At 38.0% G+C, this 23,539-nt stretch overlaps 1 protein-coding gene across 1 annotated transcript in view; it reads right to left on the bottom strand.

Moving 5' to 3' along the window:
• Positions 1–408: 408 nt before the first annotated feature.
• LOC107079860 (endoglin-like) overlaps positions 409–23,539 on the bottom strand; it is a 48,614-nt gene continuing 25,483 nt past the window's right edge. Inside the window, exons 5-14 of the mRNA XM_015366901.2 lie at positions 17,592–17,757; positions 16,119–16,278; positions 13,781–13,877; positions 13,135–13,327; positions 11,850–12,013; positions 11,131–11,364; positions 10,158–10,221; positions 5,529–5,636; positions 4,994–5,035; positions 409–4,837 (exon numbers count right to left, since the gene is read on the bottom strand). Coding sequence (XP_015222387.2) covers positions 4,716–4,837; positions 4,994–5,035; positions 5,529–5,636; positions 10,158–10,221; positions 11,131–11,364; positions 11,850–12,013; positions 13,135–13,327; positions 13,781–13,877; positions 16,119–16,278; positions 17,592–17,757 — 1,350 coding nt within the window. The 3' untranslated portion in view covers positions 409–4,715. The remainder of the gene's footprint in view (positions 4,838–4,993; positions 5,036–5,528; positions 5,637–10,157; positions 10,222–11,130; positions 11,365–11,849; positions 12,014–13,134; positions 13,328–13,780; positions 13,878–16,118; positions 16,279–17,591; positions 17,758–23,539) is intronic.

The raw sequence follows: 23,539 nt of genomic DNA, 5'->3' as shown, positions 1-23,539 counted from the left end.
GCGTCCTGGTCAAATTTCCCATTGGCCCTTACCAATCATGGCATCCTAATACTCCCCATCTGTGAATTGGCTTCATTACTCTGCTTTCCTCCCCACTGATAGGTGATGTGTGGTGAGCGGTTTGGCGCACTATGGCTGCCGTCGCATCATCCAGGTGGGGCTGCACATTGGTGGTGGTGGAGGGGAGTCCCCATTACCTGTAAAGCGCTTTGAGTGGAGTGTCCAGAAAAGCGCTATATAAGTGTAAGCAATTATTATTATTACCTGTAAATCTCCTGATTTAATGAACAGTACAGTACTTCCCAGTACTGATCAGGCCCAGCCTTGCTTACCATTCTAGATACAATGAGATCAGGTGACAAGGTGTAGATGTGACTGCTGTCATGTCTTGAAAAAAGTTCCACACCCTTTTATGTGTTATACCAAGTTCTTTTTATTTAACTGTTAATATACAAATCTATATAAGAGAGATTTAAAATAGAAAGTGTTTTGAAATAGGACTACTTGTGAGATTACAAATGACACAAAGAAAACATATCACACTCAGTGTGGCTCTCATAATGAAAGGTACTGTACTATATTCCAGAACAAATATTTGACTTAATGGATACAGTCAAAGCTAGAAATGATGTAGCAAATAAATTTTCACTTGCAGTTTCTAGTTGTCTTCCTATTGTAGATATTTAAAAGACTCTGGTTAAATTCATGACACAATTCCCCAAAAAGTGATATCTTAAAATTACCTTTCAATAATTTCATAGATTACCGACATTTCACTTGTACTGTATTCTATTGGATTGTACTGTAATCCTTTCTGTTGAAAATTCCCTTTAATTAGATTATTTAACAGGGGCTTTAGAGAACTTCTGTTTTGTGTTACAATGAATAAATTCCTAACCTGTGTAGGCTACAGTATATTAGTAGGCAGTAGTCTACTAATATACTGTAGTTAAAAAAAGTAAAATATATTGGTGCTATATCAAGTTACTGATCTCTTCAGCTATTTAAAAACAACTTTCTGGGGCTGCTTAAAACATGAGATCAGACACTCATATTTGATCCTGGGGACTCCAGAATAGCACTGGACAGGTAAAAAAGCTTACTTTGTGTATAGCCTCACTCTTCCCAAAGCAGGCTCTTTCAGATTAAGCCTCAAGATGTCAATTTTAGTTGGGAAAAAACCTGAGTTCAAAAGTTGCAATTCAATGCAAAAGTACTAAAGATAAAAATATTGACTGTGGCTCCCTTAATGGTTGAGATATGTCAGTAACATTAGCAGTTCAATGTGAAGAATTAATCTGCAAAGAACCTGGTTTTGGTAGAGTGAATAACATTTGCATTCCCCTGTTGACAATTGCTCTCAGTACTACAGAGCTTCAGTGCTGCATTATTTCTGCTGTGTATTGAGGTCACTGCATCACAGTTCTCACAGTATGACATTTACTCACAGTGAGAACAGCATTTCAGTGCTGCAACAGACTGAATATTCTCAATTTTGCACAGGTTACTGGCAGGTTCTTACAGTGCCACACAGCTATGAAATTGCATGGAAAACTATAATCAGGCAACAAGCCGATCTTGATTAAAGCACTTTGAAAATGATTGTCCTACCAGCATGCACAAGCACAGCATTTCATTTATGGCACTATGATGATACTGGGAAACAAGCATCAGCGAGAGCCTTTCATTTAAGATAAGCATGTCTCGTGTTTAATAAAACGTCTGCCTTCAAATTTTGCAAGACCTGCCAAGTGCAGAAGATACAGCAGGGATACAGGACCAGTTTCTGCAATTTCAGCCAAAAGATATAAAGAGGGCCTTTTAAGAACAGCTTTGTTGTTTTCTCTGCATTCTTTCCTATCATGATGGTAAATTTCTGCTTGTGTTGCTTGAGAAAACAACTGATAGAATAAGGGATAAGGCCACATTTACAAACTCCAGATTCTCTGACATACTTTCCCTATGAGTCGTACGCACTCTCACGATATTCCAGTCACACAGACCCCTCTTTTTTGTTTGTTTTATCCCAACAGATTTCAACCTACTCAAAAGAAAAGCAACACAACCCAAAGCAGTAAAAGTCAACCTTTTATCGTCTGTAAAAACATACTGAAAAGGTCGTCATCATGTACAACATGAGAGAAGTATCCAGAATGCTCTGTGCCTCACTTGACTCACAAAACTGTTGGTTGCTGTATTACAGGTCCTGTTCCCTGCTAATCAAGAAGAATGTTAGCTCTAACAAGATAGCTACATCTCCAGTTGTGGTCTGCTACAGTGCCTTCCCATTTTCATTCCACTAAACTGAAATAATGATCAGCTTAACGGGAACACTTTCAAACTTCCAGAAAAGAATTGGCCTCTTTATGATTTAAAGAGGACTATAAACCTTCCTGGATTTCGGCCTTTGAGGACCTGTGTCATGCACCACTAAGTTAAGAGATACTGCTACATTCCCTTGTGCAGTGAGACTGAGTTTAGGAGGAAGTTCTCATGAGATATTTGTGCCAAACCCCATGTGCTAAACTCAAGGATCCCTGAATGAAGATACCCATTTGTTTACTAAAGCATATGAAAGGTCACAGTTAAATTTACTGCATCCTTTGATAGCATTTCAAGAGAACAAAATGCAAGACTGAAATGTCGTTTTTTTGGAATAACTGAGACGTATTAACAAATCCAAAACTGTATTTTCCTAGGCCATGTCACTTTCGTATGAAAACTTTATAAGGAGGAAACAGAAACATCATAGACTTTAACATGCATTGTATGGACAAAGCACAAACATAAGAGTACATATTAAAGATATTGCACAGAATCAAGTGGTATTTTCCCGCTTGCCTGTTCACCTACAATGTGCTCTGTTTCTCTCTCTCATTCACACTCGCACACACACAAGCACATGAATTTCGTTAAGACACCCAACACAAAAACATGACATTAGGAAATGTCATATTAAATACAAAAGTAGCTACATTTATTTTTTAATTCATTGATTCTATATGTCATTTTCACACTACATATACAGTACTTGGCTAGGATTGTTTTTTAAAAAGAAGAAAATTTTGGTTCAGGAGCATTGTTTCTGCTATATACTGTATTTTCTATATATGTATTAACTGGTCTGAGTAAAACGTGTTTTCACATCAAAACTGTGTTTTATGCATTTAAAATAATTTATTTACAATTGCGCCGCCCCACCAATACACTATCATACAGTATATTCTTTTCTAAAATAAAAAAGAATAAATTATGCCATTTGTAATAAATTATCATAAAGGTCAATTGAAAAGCTTATTTGGAAATGTTTATGAATAATTCACTATAAGAGTTTTGTTCTTTTCTTTAAAAAAATGTTGTACATATAACATTAGAGGGGGAAGAATAATATATTGGTAATGATTCTGAAACAGAGACAAAGGGGCAAATGTCATTTGTAAAAGGACTCCTACTTTTCCAGGTCCACTGCCTTTCAGATTGCAGGATCACTTTGCAAATAACTTAATCTTCAAGTGGCCTCTACATTTTGGAACAATAGCCGGAGTTTTCTGCATCACCAGAACTACACCCAGTCTAAATCTCATTCCTGTGCAAATAATTTGATTTAAATACAACAAGCTACACATTTATGCAGAGATGTACGTTTTTACTTGGTTCAGATAAATCAAGAAGCTTTAACAGTTCCTTTAACGCAACTGCAGAGTCGGTCTTCTACTTCAAATCTCCTACATTCACTGGAACATAGACCTCTGGTAAAATGAATTGGCCCCAACCCAATTGCATATTATTCCAATGACGACAGTTCACTTAGGAAGTGATGCGCCATTTCTTGAGAATATTGCACTAATTTCCACTGAAGGAACTGACAAACTTGAGGATTTAAATGGTCAAATGCTTAAGAAGGTTAAGATGTTATCCAACTTGCATGAAATGCACAAAAAGATGATTCGGCCACAGAAGAGAAATTTTACTTGTCAACAAGGCCTGCATTCTGACCTAGTGTTACAGTCAAAGCCAAATGTATGCTTTACATTAAATGTAGGTAAATTCCACGAATATAGAGGTAGCCATTTCTAAACATTTCTAAACTCAAAGTCAGATTCGCTTTTGCTTCTTATTAAAATAAACATACAACAATTAGCTGAGGGGTGATTCAAAACTCTATTGTAGGTGTGGCTATCACTCATCTTATCTTTTATACTCTTTCATAAAAAGATATGGAGGTCTTCTGTTGTAAGATAAAAAAAACTGGCAGCCGAAGCTGACTTCCTGTTAGGCAGCTTTAAAAATTTGGTGCTTATACTGCAGAAGTACTGCTATTGCGGCCAACAAGGCAAACAAAGTCTCTAATAATGTTCTAAAAAGCATATCTTTTGTCTTTTCTGGATCATTACAGTGCTGTTGTTGGTGCTAGACAGTTTATTGAAAGAATGCGATGAATTTCCTGTTAGTGCTTGAGGGATATGCTTTGTTTTTCCTGTTGCTGTAAGCTGAGTCTCCATTGAATTCAGACTCTGCTTTCCCCAGAGTGGCACGCGGATGCTGGGAAGTAACAGTCTGGATTATCCTGTCTTCTCTTTGGTCCCTCCCTCCCCCTCACCAGTAGGTTCAGGGAGGTGGTTAACTGTGAAGCTCTTTACACTGTCACAAAGATAAAAAGAAAGCCACCATTTCAGAACCTTCTTGTGCTTGCAAATGTTGGTCCTGAGTTTCTCCTAAGCCATGCTGCTGGTGGGGGTGCTCTGGGTGCTGCCGATACTGGGGTTCGCACTGCTGTTCTCCGAAGGCAATGTGTTGGTGGGAACTGGCTGCCGTTTGACCAGAGAACAAGGACAACCTGTGAGGGGGAAAAAAAAGAAGCCCCAATTGTTTTTACAGACTTACCCTGGCTTACATCTCCTCCTATAAAAACAGTTGTTGTGTAGTCTGCGTTGTGAGTAAGTGTACCAGCAATGGATTTGGAAAGTGTGAACAAAAATGAACAAGTTATTACCTGAAAGATGGGTTGATCCAACATCAAGCCCAGAGGAGTATCCTAGGGGGAAAAAAAAAACATTACATTTGATCCATATTAAAAATGTGTCTTTTAGACAGAGGCATAATAGCTTTACCAATTCTGACCATTCTCCCTAAACCATAGCCTTCTAATTAATCTTCTAATGTAGTAAAACAATTCTAATGAAGATACAACTTTTGGCTACATTTCCTTTTAAACTCTCCTTAAAAGTATGTTCATAATTGAAGCTGGGTCCTCAAACATCCCAGCTCATCCTAGCAAGCGAAATGTATTAATTAATCCAATTCAATCTTAAAATGTAATTCACAGTCTGTCACTTTTAAAGGACAAAAAAGGCAACTTCATTTGAATTCAGTAAAACAGAAAAATGCAGAAGACAAAAGAAAATAGCAAAATGTTAGAATATTGCTACTATATATGTTGCGCACCGACATAGTAACTTGAAATAAGGCTTTGTGATGAAAGTGAACTGAAAGAGATATACAGTACACGGGATAAAAGTGATTCTCACCAGTGTGCGTCTTGATGAACCACAGAGCCCCAATGAGAAGAACACCAATGAGGAAACCTCCAAAGGCTATTCCCAGGACAGCTGATAGCTCAAATTCATAGCACAGCTCTGAAACACAGACACAAGCAGGTGAATTAGGAGAGAGCCACGCAGGCCCCGTTTACATACAGCACAGCACTTCATTTAAAAGTTCGAGCTTTTATTATGTACTGTCAGATTTGTCATGAACCCCCCCCAAACAGGCCTTGATGAATGTTCTCAGTGCAAAGATGTCTAAATTCTTGTACAAGAAGCCCGAGAAAGGGAGTTGAACTGACCGGATACACTACATGTGAGCTACAAAATTTCCTGGCAAACAATATGTGCTTTCATCCGTCTCCTAGCATTTATTACTAATGAACATGCTCAAACAATTTCATCAGCACTGCTTCAGTTCATTCTTGTGCGCATATTCCACAGATCGACCAAGACTCTATAGGATTTCATTGATTTTGGTACAGTACAAGCTCTGTAAAAAGTAAAAATCAAAGCATTTCAAAGTGTAGAGTGCCAAACTGAAAGCTGCAAAAAACAGGAATGCTGACATGTCGACAAGCATCATTTCTATTCAATCGCGCACAGATTTACTGGCACAAGAACAGTCCACTTGAAAGCTGTCTTTAGGAAACCAGTCAGGCACTGGGCATCCTGTAGTCTTTCTCAATGGCGACGTTAATTAAAATGTTTACACCTTTTATACTGGCCTCATGACCTCCCTCCTATCTTATGCCAGTAATGCACTACTCCATGTTTTTCTCTAAACATGAGGGAAAACTGTTTTTCTTGGAGTGCTTTTTGCAGACTTTTAGGTTTTACTTCAGATGTCATATTTAAGAAATAAGAATTGTTTTTTTTTTGTTGTTGTTGTTGTTGTTTCCTGCAGCATGAACTGGATCATCGCTGTTGACAAACAGGGATTAAATCTATCAAGAAATGGTGGTGTGGTACAACCAAATTGTCACAGAATAGCAAACAATCAAATTCTTTCCTTTCATTTTTTTCCTTCTTGAAGTCTCTCCTTTAGACTCACTGGCTTAATTTGCAAAGCTTTGATTGTTCATTTAAGTTCTCACATCTAACAATTAACAAGCGTGTGCAAATCAATGTTTTATTCACAATAGGGTTTGAACCCCCCGTTAACATTGGATAAGTCTCCAGCGCTGGGTTGAATTTAGAACATAACTATAGTGCTTCAGTCAGCCTTTCAGTCACGCCTTTGATGTGCTTTGAATTTCACAATGGTCCGCCAAAAACAAATTTGATAAACGGATGTTCATGTTTGCTCCAACAATCGGCGCACTCTGACACAGCCATGCAGCCTGACTTTCTCCCCGTCTGCAAGATCAGGATGTACCCTGTGGCTCAGTCTCTCTGTGCTCCAGAGGAGCCCATTTCAAAATGAGCCAAAAAAACAGTTTTTAATTTCTTTGTTTTCGTGCACCGTCACTGAAGCTGAGCAAACAGAAGCAGGATGTACAATAACCCAGGTGGGAGGAAGTACAGCGCAGTGTCAGGGGGAAGGAAAATAGATATGGACTGAAAACCTGAACCCCAGGCCCCAGAGAGACATCCCAAACAGGAAGGAAAGTAGAGTGGTGCCGGAGCTCCTGAAAATCAAAGCTACAGACACCACAATCCAAACAGTGCACGCAGGCCTGTGGCCTTCGGTCATTCCAGCTGCTGCTGCTGCCTCCACACTTTTGTTGTCACAGACAAGCCTTTAAACACCTTCAATGGAAAATATTCTAATTCAAACTGATAGTAACTCCTCTTGGAAAAGCTGAGTACTCTACATGCCACTGTATTTGAAATGAATTCTCAGCAACAGCAGGACGGTATTACAGTAAAGCATGCCGTGAAAATTCCATGAAAATTGGACAAATGGAAAAGGATAAGACAAAAATACTACCTAAATAGTACTTCAAAACAGTAATTAGTTAAGAGACCGGCCCTTTTTTTATTTCTTTAATCATGATTTCATAGTTTTTTAAATTAAAGCCCAAGCAAAATGCGCTAATAATAAAGTTTTTAAAGCTAATATAATCATTTTCTTTTAAAAAACTCTTATGATAATAGTGGGGTTGAATGAAAAAATGTTGTCCACCTCTCCGTTTCAATTCAACCAAAATAATTTGAAATGTTTTTTTTCTGGTCTTTTCAGAGTGAGGGAACTCATTGGTTTGAAAGAATCTGATTTGATACTACCTCGTTTGAATTTTTTTTTAAAAAGCCAACAGGCCTCTGTGTTTTTTTTACTATTTTGCATATTTTAGTGATTTTTTCTTTCAGCTGAGCATTTTGATATTAGATTAACACAGTCTTAAAGTGTTCAGTTTAAATAAGTGAAACTGAGGCTTTGTGATTAGTCTCACACGGAAGTGAACTTTCCAAAAAAAAAACTGCCCACGCAATCAGGAGAAAATTGGCTCTGCTTAGCAGTGTAACTTGGCAGACCTTACATTAACTTGGGCAGAACAGCAAAGGGTTATTGATGTCAATATTAAGTTGCCTGCCATGTAATGACAGGAAACTCTTTCTGTTCGTGTTGGCATCAGTCTCCACTTCTGCCAATACCCATGCCCCTCAGCTACTCTCTTTAGTAATTATGTAAGATAACATGAAAAATTATTTTACTGCTACATTTCTCCTGCCCTGGTCTTTGTTAACATATTTTGTCCAGGGGGAGGTAAAGATGATTGGTCTGTATCACCCTGGCTGTGTTTTGTTGTACGTTTAATGAATCAGGATCACATTTGTGAATTTTCAATCATAAGGCATACAAACTTTCAATAGTATTTAGATCTTTGAACAGGATTTTGTTGCTTAAAAGCAAGCAGTCATGACACATTGAAGTAGTATTTAATACTTGTTATATTAACAACCTACGCCACACAAAACCAAAAAAGAAAGATGTAAATAATTAACATGAAATAAAATGGAACAGACAGTATTGCATAAGTAATCAAACTCTTTGCTGTGGCAAAACTAAAATATTTAAATGCACAAAATTACATTACACATTAATCCCCACACAACTTGAAAACTTTAGAAAATCTGCCAAGATGAATGGGTATAAATCGCACCATAAGCTGTACCAAATTGGTAGAGATTTACCCGAAAAGACCTTTGGCTGAAATTGCTGTCAATGGTGCTTTCTCCATACAGTATAGTCCTGTAAACTCATGATTTGGAATGCCTATGTAATTAACATAGTTCAGATTTTTTTTCTCCATAGGTTTTGCTGACATTTATTGCAATTTATCTTGCCCTTAGAATTCTTTAGTAAGATCATTCAATGTTTTAATAATATATTAAGTTTTAAACAATTTCACAAAATGGGATGCCATAGGAAGAGTCCGAAAACTTTTGCAAGGCACTGTATCTGAAAAGACACATCTTTCTGATATACTATGTAATGTTATTGCAAATGGTAGAAAAGTCTTAAATCTGATATGGAATTGCTTTGTATTTATTTAATTTACAATTTATTTGTGATTTATCAATGACTAACTAATTTTTAACTAATTGAGCAAGAGTGTCTAGATAGTGTGTCCTGTTATGGCAATAATTTATTTGCCTTGTTCCTTTGATGCCTTAACTCTGACATGCTGAAACTGAGAATGTTTTTTATTTTATTTTACGTGTACCATTTCACTTGAAAAGATTAGATCAATTCAGTCACATTCCGTCTTTGTTCTAAGAAGCTGGGCATGAATGCACTCATTCACAATATCTTCCATTTCAATCTCAAGTCCCCTTAAATATTTTTTTTAATACCAATACCAATTGCAGTACAATGTTAATCTTATTCCTGAAGTTTCCTCAGGTGTTGCAGCATACTGACTGATATAAGAGGTAGGAAGACAGAAAAAAAAGAAATTCCTGAAGACGACTGCCAAATATTCTTGGACTTATTCAGAAAAAATAAGATCACTAGAGCACAAACAGCCCTTCCTATTGGCCCTGTTTGACATTTCAGAGGAATGTAGTGTCGTGCTGCTTGTCTGATAGTTGAGATAACTTGCCTTTGAAGAACAACACCTTCCCCTCTTTGTGTAGCGGTGACAATAGTGCGGAGGTCTGTGTTTGGGCTGGCTATATTCCAGGCTTCAGATACAATAAATCCCCCACAGGCTCATCATTGCTGATTGCAGCCATGAGGTCAGGCCACAGACCTTCCTCAGGGTCAGGCCCCACCTTGTCCCTGCCTCCCCCCCCCCAGTAAAAACTCCCGACAAGACCTCCCAACCTCATTACTATGGCAACATGGCTCCCTCCACCATATTCTGTAGGCGTAGTCAAGGCCGGACTGAGCGAGCAGCCTGACAGAGACTGACTTCCAGGACTTTGTCATGTGCTTTCTGCGGTTACGTGCATTTCTTGCCATCCAAAGAGGCAAAACAAAGACATAAAATTAAAAAGGTAAAAAACAGGAAAACAGGAATCGGCTTTCAAAGTAAAGATGTCAAAGCCATGTTTACATGCACGTGTATTTTTTTCCCCTTTTTCAGTGACAGTTCAAATGGAGCTTGACTTGTCTGCGATCAGAACCCGTTGTTGCAAAGTTCCTACACTACAAATCTTACTTACTAGATTGTGAACACGATTTTCTAACTTCCAGGCTTGTCTTCACACTGCCTCCTTCGGCACAATGCTAGTTGACAAAAGAGGTAAAGGTTACAGTATATCATCAATGTGAAAGGATACTTTAATTCTCTCTCAGTTACCAACTGACCTCCCCAAATAAAACAAACCTTGTCCTCAACATTTGCACTATAGAATGCAATGTACTGGCTGCTTATGAAATTAGCAGGCCTGTTCAAACACTTTTGAAAATGCCAGCAGTTCTGCTAGAGAATACATTCAAGACATCATGGAACCAAATAAGGGCAAACTGATACATCTCCAATATGCAATAAAACAGAATTATGAGTGAGAAAGGGATGTACTGTAGGCAAAATAAACAGTTTTAAGGAGCATAATTGTGATTACTATAAATATCAATACTTTTGATTCCAAGTCTTAGAATTTCTAGCAATGTATTGAATTTTATGGTGCATTTAACATACCAAGACAGTGTGAGCTGAAACAACTGCAATGTAAAGAAGACAGTAGAAAGAGTGGGCTCTTAACCACACAGGTATGCTGCTCCCACAATTGTGTGTGGAGAAAAAAAGTACATTTTGTAACTATTTTTAGTTTGAAATGGTTCTCTGAACAATTTTAATTGGTTCTCTGAGTGTCATGCCAGATAGCTCAAAGCTCAGAAAATAACCCTATATATATACAGTACAGTAAGATATACTGTAGATAAAACTACCCTACACTTAGTAGATCTGAAAAATAGGAACTGCTTTATTTCACAATACTGTAAATTTCACACTTATTTTTACCACATATAAAACCTCGTTTGGTTATCAAGCCCACCCAAAACAAAAAAGAGCCAGCATACCAGTAAAAAGCTAACAAACAGAGGTGAGGTTAAACTGAAAAAAGGACACTCAACCAACTGAAATGTAATCACAGGGTATTGTGCACACATTGCAAGGTGTAAGCTACAAACCTGTTCAGAACACAGTTTTGTAAAACACTCCAGCTCCAAGTTGACTTCAGGCAGATTTGGAATTTCATGTAAACTGAAGCTGATCCTTGTCTTGTTTATGGGACAGATATATGAGGGACAGCTCTCATTCTGATAGGGTATTCTTCTGTCCACATTCCAGGAAACTTTTGCACGGACTGAGCACTTATAAACTGATACCTTCATCGAAACAACCCCCAGCTGCACACTTGTTACCTAGAAAAGACAACGAGAGAAGCAGGTCAGTTTTTTTTGTTTAGATAAATGTTTACGTCTTACTGTCAAAATACTATTTCATGATAAAACGGGAGACTCAAGGAATGCCTGCACACAAACCCAACATAACACCATTTTGATAACAAAACATCATTTCCCAGGAAAACACTGTCCTAATAGAATACCCCTTTAAAACTAGACTAAAATAGACTTTTATACCAAACTCAAACAAACCTAAAACCTTTATCAAATAATGTATAGTGGCTATGCAGTAATAGTGCCAGAGCAATTCTTCAAAAGGCCACCTTCTTTAAACTGTATGAAACATTTAATTATTATCAATAATATATCAAATATAAAGAATAAACTTCTTCTGATCCAGCTATCTGCATTTTTATGCTTTGTAGTCAGTGTGCTTGAGATTTTTCCACTCTCTCAGCTATCAATGTATTTTTGTAATTCTACAGAATGTACCAACAGCATACCTCAGCATATATCCTCTTGTCACTCCAAACTTTCTCTGTTGGATCAATGGGACAGCAGTAATCTGGAGAGCTGTACAGCTGCATCAATAAAGATTTTCTTTGATCATTAGTGTTCTTAGTAGCAGCAGAGGTAGTCTTCACGGTTGTAGTTGGTGATGTTGTCTCTGCGTACACAGAAAGTACTGTTTAGAAAGATCTAAGGCCAAACCCCATAGTAAGCACTCCACTAAATAACAGCATAATACGATAAAATAAGAATGCTGAATGGTTTTAAGTCTTTTAATTATTATTACCTTCAGAAATAAAAGAACTATCAGAACAAGACTGTATTTTTATGTGAAGTGATATTTTCATTAGGTATCAAAAATATTCACAGCATTCAGTATGAATTCTCAAAAATACAGTACATTAAAAATAATAATGAAAAAATAAGCTTTTTAGAAAAAGGCACCCCTCCTGAGTTTTTATGGAGATATACAGTACATTAAACAAATGTTCACAAGTTTCCTACTGAATAACTAAAATCACAAATACAGTCTATTATTCTAATCACAGTAGAGAAAATGCTGCACATGTGTCACATACAGTATATGTAATTATGGCAACAAACCACAAGAACAGATTTCTCACCGACAGTAACATCAGTGCAGCATGGGCGCTAGCTACAGTATCCTGTGTTTTGCACGAATACAATACCTGTCTTTCCAGAACAAGAAAATTACAAAACTATGTTCATATGCCAGATTTGTTGCTTTGTTTCTGTTTTCAAAATCTTCAATTATATGGATTTTTACTAACAAAGAAGCCACGTTTCATACAGATGTTTCCACATTATCACTTTTAGAGCCGCAAGAATGGTAAACTAACTGAAATTGAGTGCAATGAAATTAAGATACATACTGTAGGAAGACTGGTGTGATCTGACGAATGATTGGAGTGGAGTAGATCAAAGATTTAGACTATGTCATTAACTACGTGGTATGTCTAAACACCGCGTTGTAGCATGTTGCTGAAATTGCATGAGTCTGTTAATGTATATGGTATCAAATCAATCACTCATGATAACTTGTTTTGCACTCAACTGTATATTAGCTTTATTGATTGAATTATAATAAGTCTCCAAATCATTAATGTACTTTATAGAACAGAGTATTTATCGAGTTAGAATGGATTCAGTTGTCATTTCCTATTGTCTGTTACTGCTATCTTATGGGTCCCTTATCTATTAAAAATCCCAGTTCCACACAGTCCCTTTCCTTCTACATTAACCACTTTTGGTATTTACCAGTTTTGCCCAAGAGAATTCTTATATGGGTTCCACTTCCAGCTCCAATTTCACTGTAGGAGGCAATAGAGCTTGAATCCAATCTTTTTTTGGCAACTCCTACAATCTCTTCATAGGTATCTGTGAGGTTCGGATCAGAGGGTGGAAATAGGAACCAGGCACTTTCAACGTACATGCTAATATTGTTGTTAGACTGAAAAAAAGAAGTTAAACTTTAATTAGTGTGACATATTTCTTCTGTTTTGCCAAAATGGACATAGAAAATATATATATTTTAATTTTAAGACTGAGAAGCATGGTGACAGGGAACTTAAGGGGACAATAAGGAAAATAAATGAATAAGATAATGCATGGATTTCCTTAATATGACCGTCTGCACAAGGTTAATGAGTCATCCACAGTGCAGGCTTTGGTAGAGCAAAATCCATGAAGGTCTTGCACTAACAATGAGGGCAGCAAAACACACGACTTTAGTTTTAATGATACAGTCATTAGCAAGACTCGAAATTCCTGATTTCAGAAATGTTTACAACCATTGTAAAGCAATGTAAAATAAAAGAAATTAGGGAAACTACATTAACAGAATTCAGCTGCAATCAGTGACACATTTTTAATGGCTGATGTTTTTGCTTCAGAATCTCCTTACCAAAGTTTTATATGCCCCTCTGACATTCCACACTGTACCAACAGGACCTCTCAGGAGTACTTCATAACCCTCCTTTAAGATTTGCAGGTCAATCTGTCTATAAAAGAGTAAATAAATACCGCATTATCTAAACTATCCTCCTAGAGCACAAAAACAAAGCATTTCCAGAAACAAAACATTTGAATTCCCCAATAAATACAATGATTTGGAGTGCAGACCAAGGCCTATATTTTCCAGACATTACCAGTTCAACTCTAAAATACTGTATGTTCTTAGAGGACTGTGACCAGAAATCTGCCACTGTACGTCTGTGCTGATAAGTAAATCATGTCACAGGGTGATAGAAATAGGAGTAGGGTAACAGCTTGGTTTACTTTTCTTAGGTTTGGTGTGTATTTTATTTCTCATTTGCACCTGTGTCTCTCTCCTTTAAGATCTTCCTGCTGCCCTAGTGCAAACAGCAGAAAACAATCATCATAGACTGACTGGCATGCTCTTTGACTGGACACTAATCACCACACAGTCGCAGGTGACACACCTGGAACAGACAGGGAAGGGAAAGGAAGGAGAGGAAGGAGAAATCTGTGTACAGTCAGTTGTGCAGGTAGCCACCGGGAGTTTACAATACATCCGCATCACGGTACATCTCCTATGATCACCTAGACATTCCTGCCTTTTATTCAAGTTCTGAATGGAGTTTTGGCCAGAAAAGGATAAAACACCCAGCCAGCAGAGTCAGGAGATTCGGTCTCTCTCATCTCCGCCAGCCTTTGATGCACATGGCCAGGGCAGGACTGTGTCTGCTGGCGAGACAACTGAAGGAGTGTGTTGTGTTTTTGTTTTCTATCAGTATGACTGAAGGAAGCGTGTCTAGATGGCTGGACTAAGCAGATTACATACTCCTGGGGAGTACACAGAATCCTAGAGCAGGCATTTTTGTGTTTTTGATATGAGAATGACTTGTGGGATTTTCTTGAGCAGCCTTTGCAGAAAAAAGCACAGAGAACCACAGCAATCTGTTGGATAAATTTAGAATAACAGACACACACTCATCCAACAACAAAAGATGCAATCCATTAACTATTTAATCATGCAATCACTTTGAAAAGGGGACAAATTAAAAATCAGGATGTTGTACAGTAAGTCTTGCTAATAGACATGGGATTTAAAAACAGAGCATAACGCGGAATCTGAAAGTGAGGGTTTTGGTAGACAAAGAATAATGTGTAGTGAGAGATGAGATAGGTAGTTGAATAGAGAATAATGAAAATAGGGGGTCTTGCATATGTGAACTAGCTGTGCAGAAACAACACTTAAAGAAGGGGACCTGGGCACCTGTCACTGCCAGAGCCACATTTAGTTTGGATGCCCGGAAGGGACCACTAAGTGTGAATCTGGTGCTACTGGGGAAAACATTGAGTGGTGAGGGTTATGATGCTGAGGGCTTGAGGAATTGTCTCTATGCTTGTATGGGCACCAGCCACACTGGGAATTGGGATCAGAGAGAGATCACTTGAGGCTTGATAGGCTTGATGAGGCTCTAGGCATCTCTAGGTAAGACATCAGTAGTGGAAACTGAGTCCAAAACTGAGGTCCTGTCAGGAAGACAGAACTACCAGGGATCTGGAATAGAGAAACATAAGCTGGAGGCTAGAGCTTTTGGTATGCTGAACCAGAATTGAAGCAGAGTAAACAGCACTTAAGCTGGCCAGAAAGAAAGGAAGAGGATTGGGCGTGTAGGTGGTAGTCCAGTTGGACTCACAGGTTAAAGAGAAAATAGCATTCTGGAAGTCTCGAAGAGGAGGAAACTCCTTGGAAGCTAATGTAATTTCCAGTAGAGGCAGTGGTATTTCTTGATTTATGATAAATTGCAAACAAAAGACTTCTTGCTTGGAAACTTGAAGTATCACAGTGGATTGAAACAAACTGGGGGATCTGAGAGAGAAAATGCAACACCAATAGTAGCTGCAAAACAGAAATGCTTCAACACTGGAAACAGAGATATCTCTTAATAATAAAGTAAAATTCATTAGTACAGAATGTCAGCTGAAGGCTAGAACGTGATGTTCAATAAATTGTGGAATGTGTTCCATGGACAAAACACCATGGAACATCAATTTGAAATTGCAAACAGAAGGATATTTAAATAAGCAACACAGCAGCTGGCTCGCAAAGATGAACTGACATAATTTCAAGACAACAGTACGCCACTTTCAAACCTATTTGCTATGAACCTTTCAGTCCTGTTTTTCCTATATTTGAAATGAGCAGTTATCAGTGGCTTCCAAGCAGTAATTAACTCTTTTTAGGGAACAAAAGTAGAGAAACATAGCCTTACCTGGTATTTGCGCTATCCAGTACATTAATAATGTGTACTTTCTTTATTGAAGCCTGATAGCTGCAAAACCGCTGCAGCACTTTATTTTCAAAGGTGAACTCAAGGAATTTTTCAGGGTAAAAGGAGGAATTGGGCACACATTCTGAATCACCGTTTTTGTCTGAGAAAGGACAAAAAATGGAAAATACAGCAATGACAAGGATATTATGTAGAGAGCTTATAAATGAAAGCTAAACTTATAATGCTGTCTTAGATATGAGAATCACTGATTTCTGAGTTTTTCAGAGCAGCACTGAAGTTCTACATGTATTTTTTGTACATAAAATGAAGATTGTAAAGTTATCTTGCACCATTAAGTCTTAAATGACTTCTCGCTGCTTAAAGCTTTTAATTCATTTTAATTTTCACTCTGTTTCAACATTTTGATCAGTACACAGCAAAAACCCACTAATAAAAACTGTTCTCAGGATATTAATCATAATGTTTCAATAACTCATAGATGCTTTTAGTCAGGTGTACCAAAGTTTTCATACCAGTTATGTGGCTCTATATCTTGATTCGTCTAATTTGCCTTGGTACTTTTCAATGTTTCTTTTTTAGAATGAAAACTATTAGTGTATATATATAAAAGTTTAGTGTTTTATAAGTTTATTCTGATACATTTTGATGGAATATTCTGCCCAATTAGAGGTGTTTCATGTCTAATTTATGCTATACCACCTTGTTCATGTTTTGTATTAAATTTGCATTTTTTGTATTTGCTCTTTTACGTTAGTGCAAAATTGATCTTCATTTAAACAGATGAAGCCTTGGCCAATTCAGTGTCCTTATCTGGAGCTGTGCTGTTTTCTTTCGATACCTGGATGACACACCTCATTGTTTAGTTCTGGTCTCCTAACTGTCCCCCAAGCCCGTCTACATTGTATGGGTGACAGGGCCTTCTCCTGTTATGCCCCCAAGCTCTGGAACTCTCTGCCCAAGGATATCAGAGAGTCACCTTCTCTAAACTCCTTCAAATCCAGATTCAAAACCTTCTTCTTTAGAAGAGCCTTTACTTAACTGGTTCCATTCTTCACCCCTCTGCTTTTCCTAGTACCACCCCCCACGGTCTCCTCTGTATATTGTAATTGTGTTTTATCTTGTGTAATTCTTTTTATTTATTGTTGTTCTCATTCTGTGAAGAACTTTGAGAAGCCACCTTTAAAGGCGCTATATAAAATAAAGTTTATTATTATATTATTATTCAGTACACTGAAATGCTGAATAATTAAATTTAAATGAACAATTCAAGAAAAATATTTCACTACTTAATACTATATGTTGTGCATTGTAGCTTTTCTAAATGAAACTTGAGAGTATCTGTACTTTGCACTACTGATACACAGGCAATTCAAGGTCAGTTTAAATTTGTTATGTAAAATGCTGATGATTTTTATTGTATGTGTTTCTGTGCCCTGTCTGGTTGGTACTCACCTCTCCCACCAGTAAAACTGATGTTAACAGGGTCTCGAAGCACTGTAAAAGAGGTGACACCTCCAAACTCCTGCTTCGCCCACTTTAAAAGATCACTGATATCTGATGGCAGGTCCTTGATACCTAAAGGTTCCCCCGGAAAAAATTTAATTTGGGATGGATTTCTCTGTGAAAAATAAAAATAAATTAGTCTCCCTTGTCTAAAACACCAGCGTTTCTTTTCAATTGGCTTTTTAAAATGCTGATGCTTTTTCTGTTTGTAGTTTGTATCTCATTTGTTCAACCTTCCTACAATATCACTGATGAAGAACAGCTCTAAACAGTAGTTCCTTAGAAATCCAACTCTCAGTCACTTTAAGCTCTCATATGCTCAAGGCTTATTAAGTTAATGGATTTTCCAGTCAGCTCCTCTGTATCACTTAAATAGAAACACCATTCTATTACGTTTCTAATCATCAACTAAAAATAAGGATCTGTTTTAGTGACATTCCCCAATGCAGTGCTGTAATTAGGCTACAATCCTTAGAGACCAGACTTACACGTTCTTACAAAAAAGATAACGACACATATACTCAGAATCCCCACTAAGACACTGCTTGCATCGTTATTGATGACAGGTATCTGTGCAGTTTCACCATGGCCATCTTGCAAAGCTGACTGAGCTGGCCTCTTTATTCAGTGCTCTGATCAAGCAGCGCCCTCCCGGCAGGCTTTCAGGTTCTTTCTTTTTATTCTTGAACCAAACCGATTTGAAAAGGAATGTTTATTATCCTGAAGTGTAGAGAGCTCCCTGCACGACCCTCTTGGAGCCAAGGTCTTTCCTGAGCTTCCTGTCCGGGGACAGGAAATGAGACCTTTTTAAACTCTGTGCGTCAGTGGAGTTTGCAGCCTAGCAGAAACGAAGTGTCTCTTTTATTTCTAGGCTCTGTGCTGGGCCGGGAGAGGAATATGGAAAACTCAGAAAGTAAGAGACTGATCTGATACATCTTTTAATGTTCAGTTTGGGTGGGTTCTTGTTTTTTGTATATAAACTTCTGAGTCTCTGGTTTCAAACCTGTATTTAATTCCAGACCTCTCACACACCAGACCTGCTTTATAGATCGCAGTGTAAAAGATCTAATAGGTTGAGCCATTGGATAAATAAGTCTAGTGGCATTAGTATTGCTGGGGAGTAACAGTGCCTACATGGACCTGTTCCTGTGATCTACAGGTAGTGTAACAAGTTTTTGAAAATTACTGCATGTTTTTTTATCTTTGATCAACAACAATACCACAGGTGGGATGGACTTTGAGTTTCTTGCGATTTTCCTTAATAGGTCCTTAATAGATTTGACAGAAACCATTAAAAAGTATTCACTGAAACCTTTTAAAGAATTAAAGAATATTCTTCACATACTCTATACAGTGTGGATGGAACTTGTGTTGATTTCTCTGTGTCCTCATGTGTCTCGAATTTGTCTTAATCTTTTTTTTTACATTTTTCACTATTTCCCAGTTTTTATTTCAGCTCAGTTTTTACTGACTTCCTTTGTTTACTGCTGCACCTTGTGCTCAGAATCCTACCACAAACCTTTATTCTGGTTTTCAGGGGTTTTATATTAATTTCTACAGTGTACGCTCAAAAGCATGTAGAAAAATGATGTACATGATATGAAATGTGTATATACAGTACTCTTTCAACAGAATACCTTTGCTTAGTTTACATAGACTACAAATACTGAATAAAAAAAAACTGATGTAACATAAGTAGTATATAAAAAATAAGAAATATAGCCAGTTTACAAGGAGCACATAAGATGTTACTTACAGTTAACTGAAAGAAAGTGTCCAGTGTACTACATTTTTTCTGTTAAATGCAGCCACTGTCCATTGACATATGTTTCCATCAATCATAGATTGTGCAGCCCAGCAATGTCATTCTTTATCGAAACCTGAAATAGAATCTGTTGGGAGGGTATCCACACCCAAACTACACACCTGGTTCAGATTGTGTATCCTGACTAGCTAGATAAATTAATGTGCTAGTGGACTGAACCATGTTCTCATTTTTTATTGATTGACTAAAGCAATCATTCTGTTGGTTGAAGTATGACATCTGCTTTTCAGCAACTCCACTGTAGGTTTTAAAGCTGTCTGATTATAGTGCTGTCTATGATGGGCATTTGTTGTGCCTGTGTTTGGTATGTACAATATACAGTATATTAATTGTACCGAGTGTTGTGGACGCTAAGTTCATGACATTCAAACCACCATTGCAGATCAAAAAGATTATTGCCATGAAACAGACAGAAAGAGATGAGTTTTCAAACTTTATCCTTTAACAGGGTTTTTAACGCTAATGTATTTGTTGAAATGTTGATTTCTATTTCCACAGAGCAGCCTGGGCACAAAACAAATATTTTTGGAATGATATTCTGCAGCTGAATGGTGTTGTACATGGCTCAGAGAATTATGTGTAGATTACAGCTCTTCAGTTGTATCTCTGAGATGTTTAAACCAATTTCCCTGCTTGGACAATGTTTAAAATCTGATTGGAACAGATTTCTCACAATTCCCAGCACACATTTACAATCCTAATGAAATAATAACAAATGCCATCATATAACGGAATGAGTTACAGTTAGTTCATGTTTCTTTCTTAAAACAGTTTTAAAAAACTTATATTGCACCATAGCATTGCACAAAGTCATATTTATCTATAAAATAAAAATAAGTAATTGAATTATAGGAAACACAGCCATCATACAGTACCTATAATACTGTATGATGGGTTTTGTTCCTATACGATCGAGGGTATGAATAATTGTAGTTGACACTGTATCTTGGGATGGCTGACTATGTTGGGATGTTTGTAGAGGTTCAACAAAAAGTTAGTGTGGTGTCTGATGTGTGAGTGCAATGTGACTGAGATCACCAAAAGAGTGGTTGTAGCTGGTGAGTACTGTGGAGGTGGAAGAGATGTACTGTACTGCAGCTGGAATGAAGTCCACACTGCCCACTGGGGCTCTGAGAGTGAGACTGGTGAACGCGGAGTTAAGCAGTAGAGGCTACTGGCTGTAGTGACTGCATGCGTAGTAGGAAGACGCCAAAGAAGAAGCATGGCCTAGATAGCTGAAGGCTGTCGGTCGCACATGCTTGAAGGTGTGTGAGAGTAGGAATGGTGTGAGGGGACACAGTAGGCACAGAAGATAACAGCCTTCCCCAGAAGGGGAACAATGTGTGAGACCTAGAAAGAACACAGTAAGGGAATACGTTGGAGGGGTCTGGCCTGTGGCACACCTTGGAGTGCTTTTCCTGGTGGCCTGTCAGGCTGGAACAGCTCTTCTCTCCTTGTCTTGTCATGCACAAGTGAGTGAAAACAGGAAGGCACATGCAATGCTCAAGTGAAAGAGTACAAAGATGGTGCGACCGTATGACTGAATGGTGGTCACTGAGCTGGAAAGGTCCAAGAGGTTAGAAAACCTGGGACTGTGAGACCAAAGAGCAAGAGAAGATCTGTAGTTCCCTAGTCCTGAAGTGTCAAGGGTGGGGTGGGGCTTTGTAGGCTCTAGGCTTGGCCAATAAACAGTGGGTTGTTTGCGTAGTTGATGACTAGAAAGCAGGAAGTGCAGCCGGAAGGACGCTGGCTCTGTGTCATGAAGGTAGTGGAGATGGCCTGTTTGCATCCCGGCTCTCTGGTAATGAGTCATGTCTGGCTTGTCTGTATTACAGGGGGGCAGAGACAGACCCCAGCAGTGCATACTAGAAAGTGGGTTGTTGTGTGTACAGTATATGTGTAAAAAGAAAGTTTCCCTTTTTTAGGGGATGGCTGTTTGTTATGTACTGTGGAAGAAGAAAAAGACTCACTGAAGTGAGTAGTAAGAGGAATGATTATGCAGAAACAGGTCCATAAATCAAAATAAGAAAGCGAAACAGACAGAGATACAGGCTCCACTGAAAGGTCTTTGTCGCAAGAGGTTAAGACAGCAATACAGTAATAGGACAATGGCATGTGCTGGGAAGGGGAAAGATCAGGATCGTCTTCCAAGAGCTGTTCTGGGCTTCCCATTTCGCAGAGATGAAATGGCCCATAGAAAGAGGTCCATCCCTCCCTTCTTCACTTACTAATTTCATTAACCCCACACAGACCTTTGGCAAAAGCAGCTTGCTGAGGTCAGTTTCAATGCTCAATGGCACTCCCTGACCACACTGGCTGTGTCCAACATCTATCAGTGGGGAGAAAAAAACCTCAAAGATAAGGTCAGAGTTGCTGAGTAGATTTCCTTGTTTATGAAAGAATTTGCTCTATGATAAAGAAAGAGGTCACTCAAACAATCAAAGCTTGATCATTTTTCATGAGACAATTGTATCCTAGAATACTTTTGACCTTTCCTAAGGAAGTGTAGATTGCGAAAGAAGACAGTTGCTGTGTCTTCCAGCATTTGCTATCTTTAGCAGACAAAAAGCAATTTTTCTAAAATTCTAAAAAACTGGCACCTATAGGAATAGGTCTCCTATATGTTTCCAGCAGTACCACAAATATCATTGCTGTAGGAATTTGTGGCACCGGTGTTAGAAAGAAATTGTCCTTAAGCTATTTCCGAACAGATTTTTTGTGAAGCTCCGGGCCTACTAAACACTCTCAAACACACCCATACAAATTACACTCATATTGCAATCATATTGCACCCATTCACAGCTGTAGTACACCTATCACACCTGCATTCTCAGCACATCTGCCCAAGAACACCTTCACTACGCCCACAATGCCAGACAGTTTGGAGGTGCTTCAAAATATTTTTCACAGAAAAGGTCTTACTCAAAATGTACTGGGACATAAAAGCTGGGTTACAATCCGTTTTACATATTTTGTGTCGTGTCCCATTAATTTGGCACTTTAGACAAATCATCCTGCTGTTGTGTGGGATAACTGTTTTGTCCGATATAACAGTGCTGCAAAGATTTATCAGTCCCTAGTCCTCCCCCCCCCCCAGGCTAAACTAGGAGAAAATTGTCCACCTCATAGTTAACGAAAAACATGCACTAATTGCTTATCGTGCACATGGAAAACACAAGGCCCTCATTTTTATCTTCTAGATTACATCAGGAATGAACAGTAAAGGATATGAAAAACGGGGAGGAATGCTTCTCCTGCCATCACTGGGGAGGCAAACAGTTTCAACCACTGACATTTCTTTGAAACTAACCATGTGTCTCAGATTATTTTGCACAGAAACAGCTGACTGATTCAGTGCTGTTCTCTGTCACAGTGGCTGTCATCCTCCCCAACATGTTTTCTAAAACATTTATTTTTTTACATTTTCATCGAAAAAAAAAAAACATCTGTTCTTTGTCAACATTATTCAGACATCTTCCCAATAAGTCTCCATCTTGTGCTAATAAACCACTGACCAAATAAATTGTATACTATAGTACATGGCATAGTGTTAAAAGTACAAAATGCAAGACCCTGGAAACTTAAAGCGATACAGCTACAAAAAGTATTGAATATTTAAATACAAATTAAAGATATACTACACACATTTCCAATCTTCTGCTATAGCTGCTTTTGCATAGAAAGAGCAAAGTCACCAACAAATGGCACTTCTTGCATGACTCCTAACTATGGGAATACAGTATACATGCTGTGGCTCAGATAAACACTTGGTTTATTTGCTTTTCCATTAAAATATTTAGCAAAATTGGCAATGCAGAAACACAAATATGAAGGCATTATAAATTAAAACCTTGACAGAGCTTATAACTTGTTTTGGTAAAAAAAAAATTAAGCTTTTGATGATGTTCAGAGAGTGTTCATTCAGAAAGCGGAGTTAACCAAGCTGCAGTGTGGAGATGGAGTGGAGGAGGAATGCTTGAGACAAATTTGTGTTAGAAATATAAATAGCAGATTTTGGCAATGATTAGGATTTGGAACAGCTGGGTGAGATTCACTTGCTGTTGTTATCCCT

This window comes from Lepisosteus oculatus, chromosome 24, assembly GCF_040954835.1.
Source record: "Lepisosteus oculatus isolate fLepOcu1 chromosome 24, fLepOcu1.hap2, whole genome shotgun sequence".
NCBI classification, from domain to species: Eukaryota; Metazoa; Chordata; class Actinopteri; order Semionotiformes; family Lepisosteidae; genus Lepisosteus; species Lepisosteus oculatus.
The sequence above is the reverse complement of the archived record's forward strand: the minus strand, read 5'-3'. Positions and strand labels throughout refer to the sequence as shown.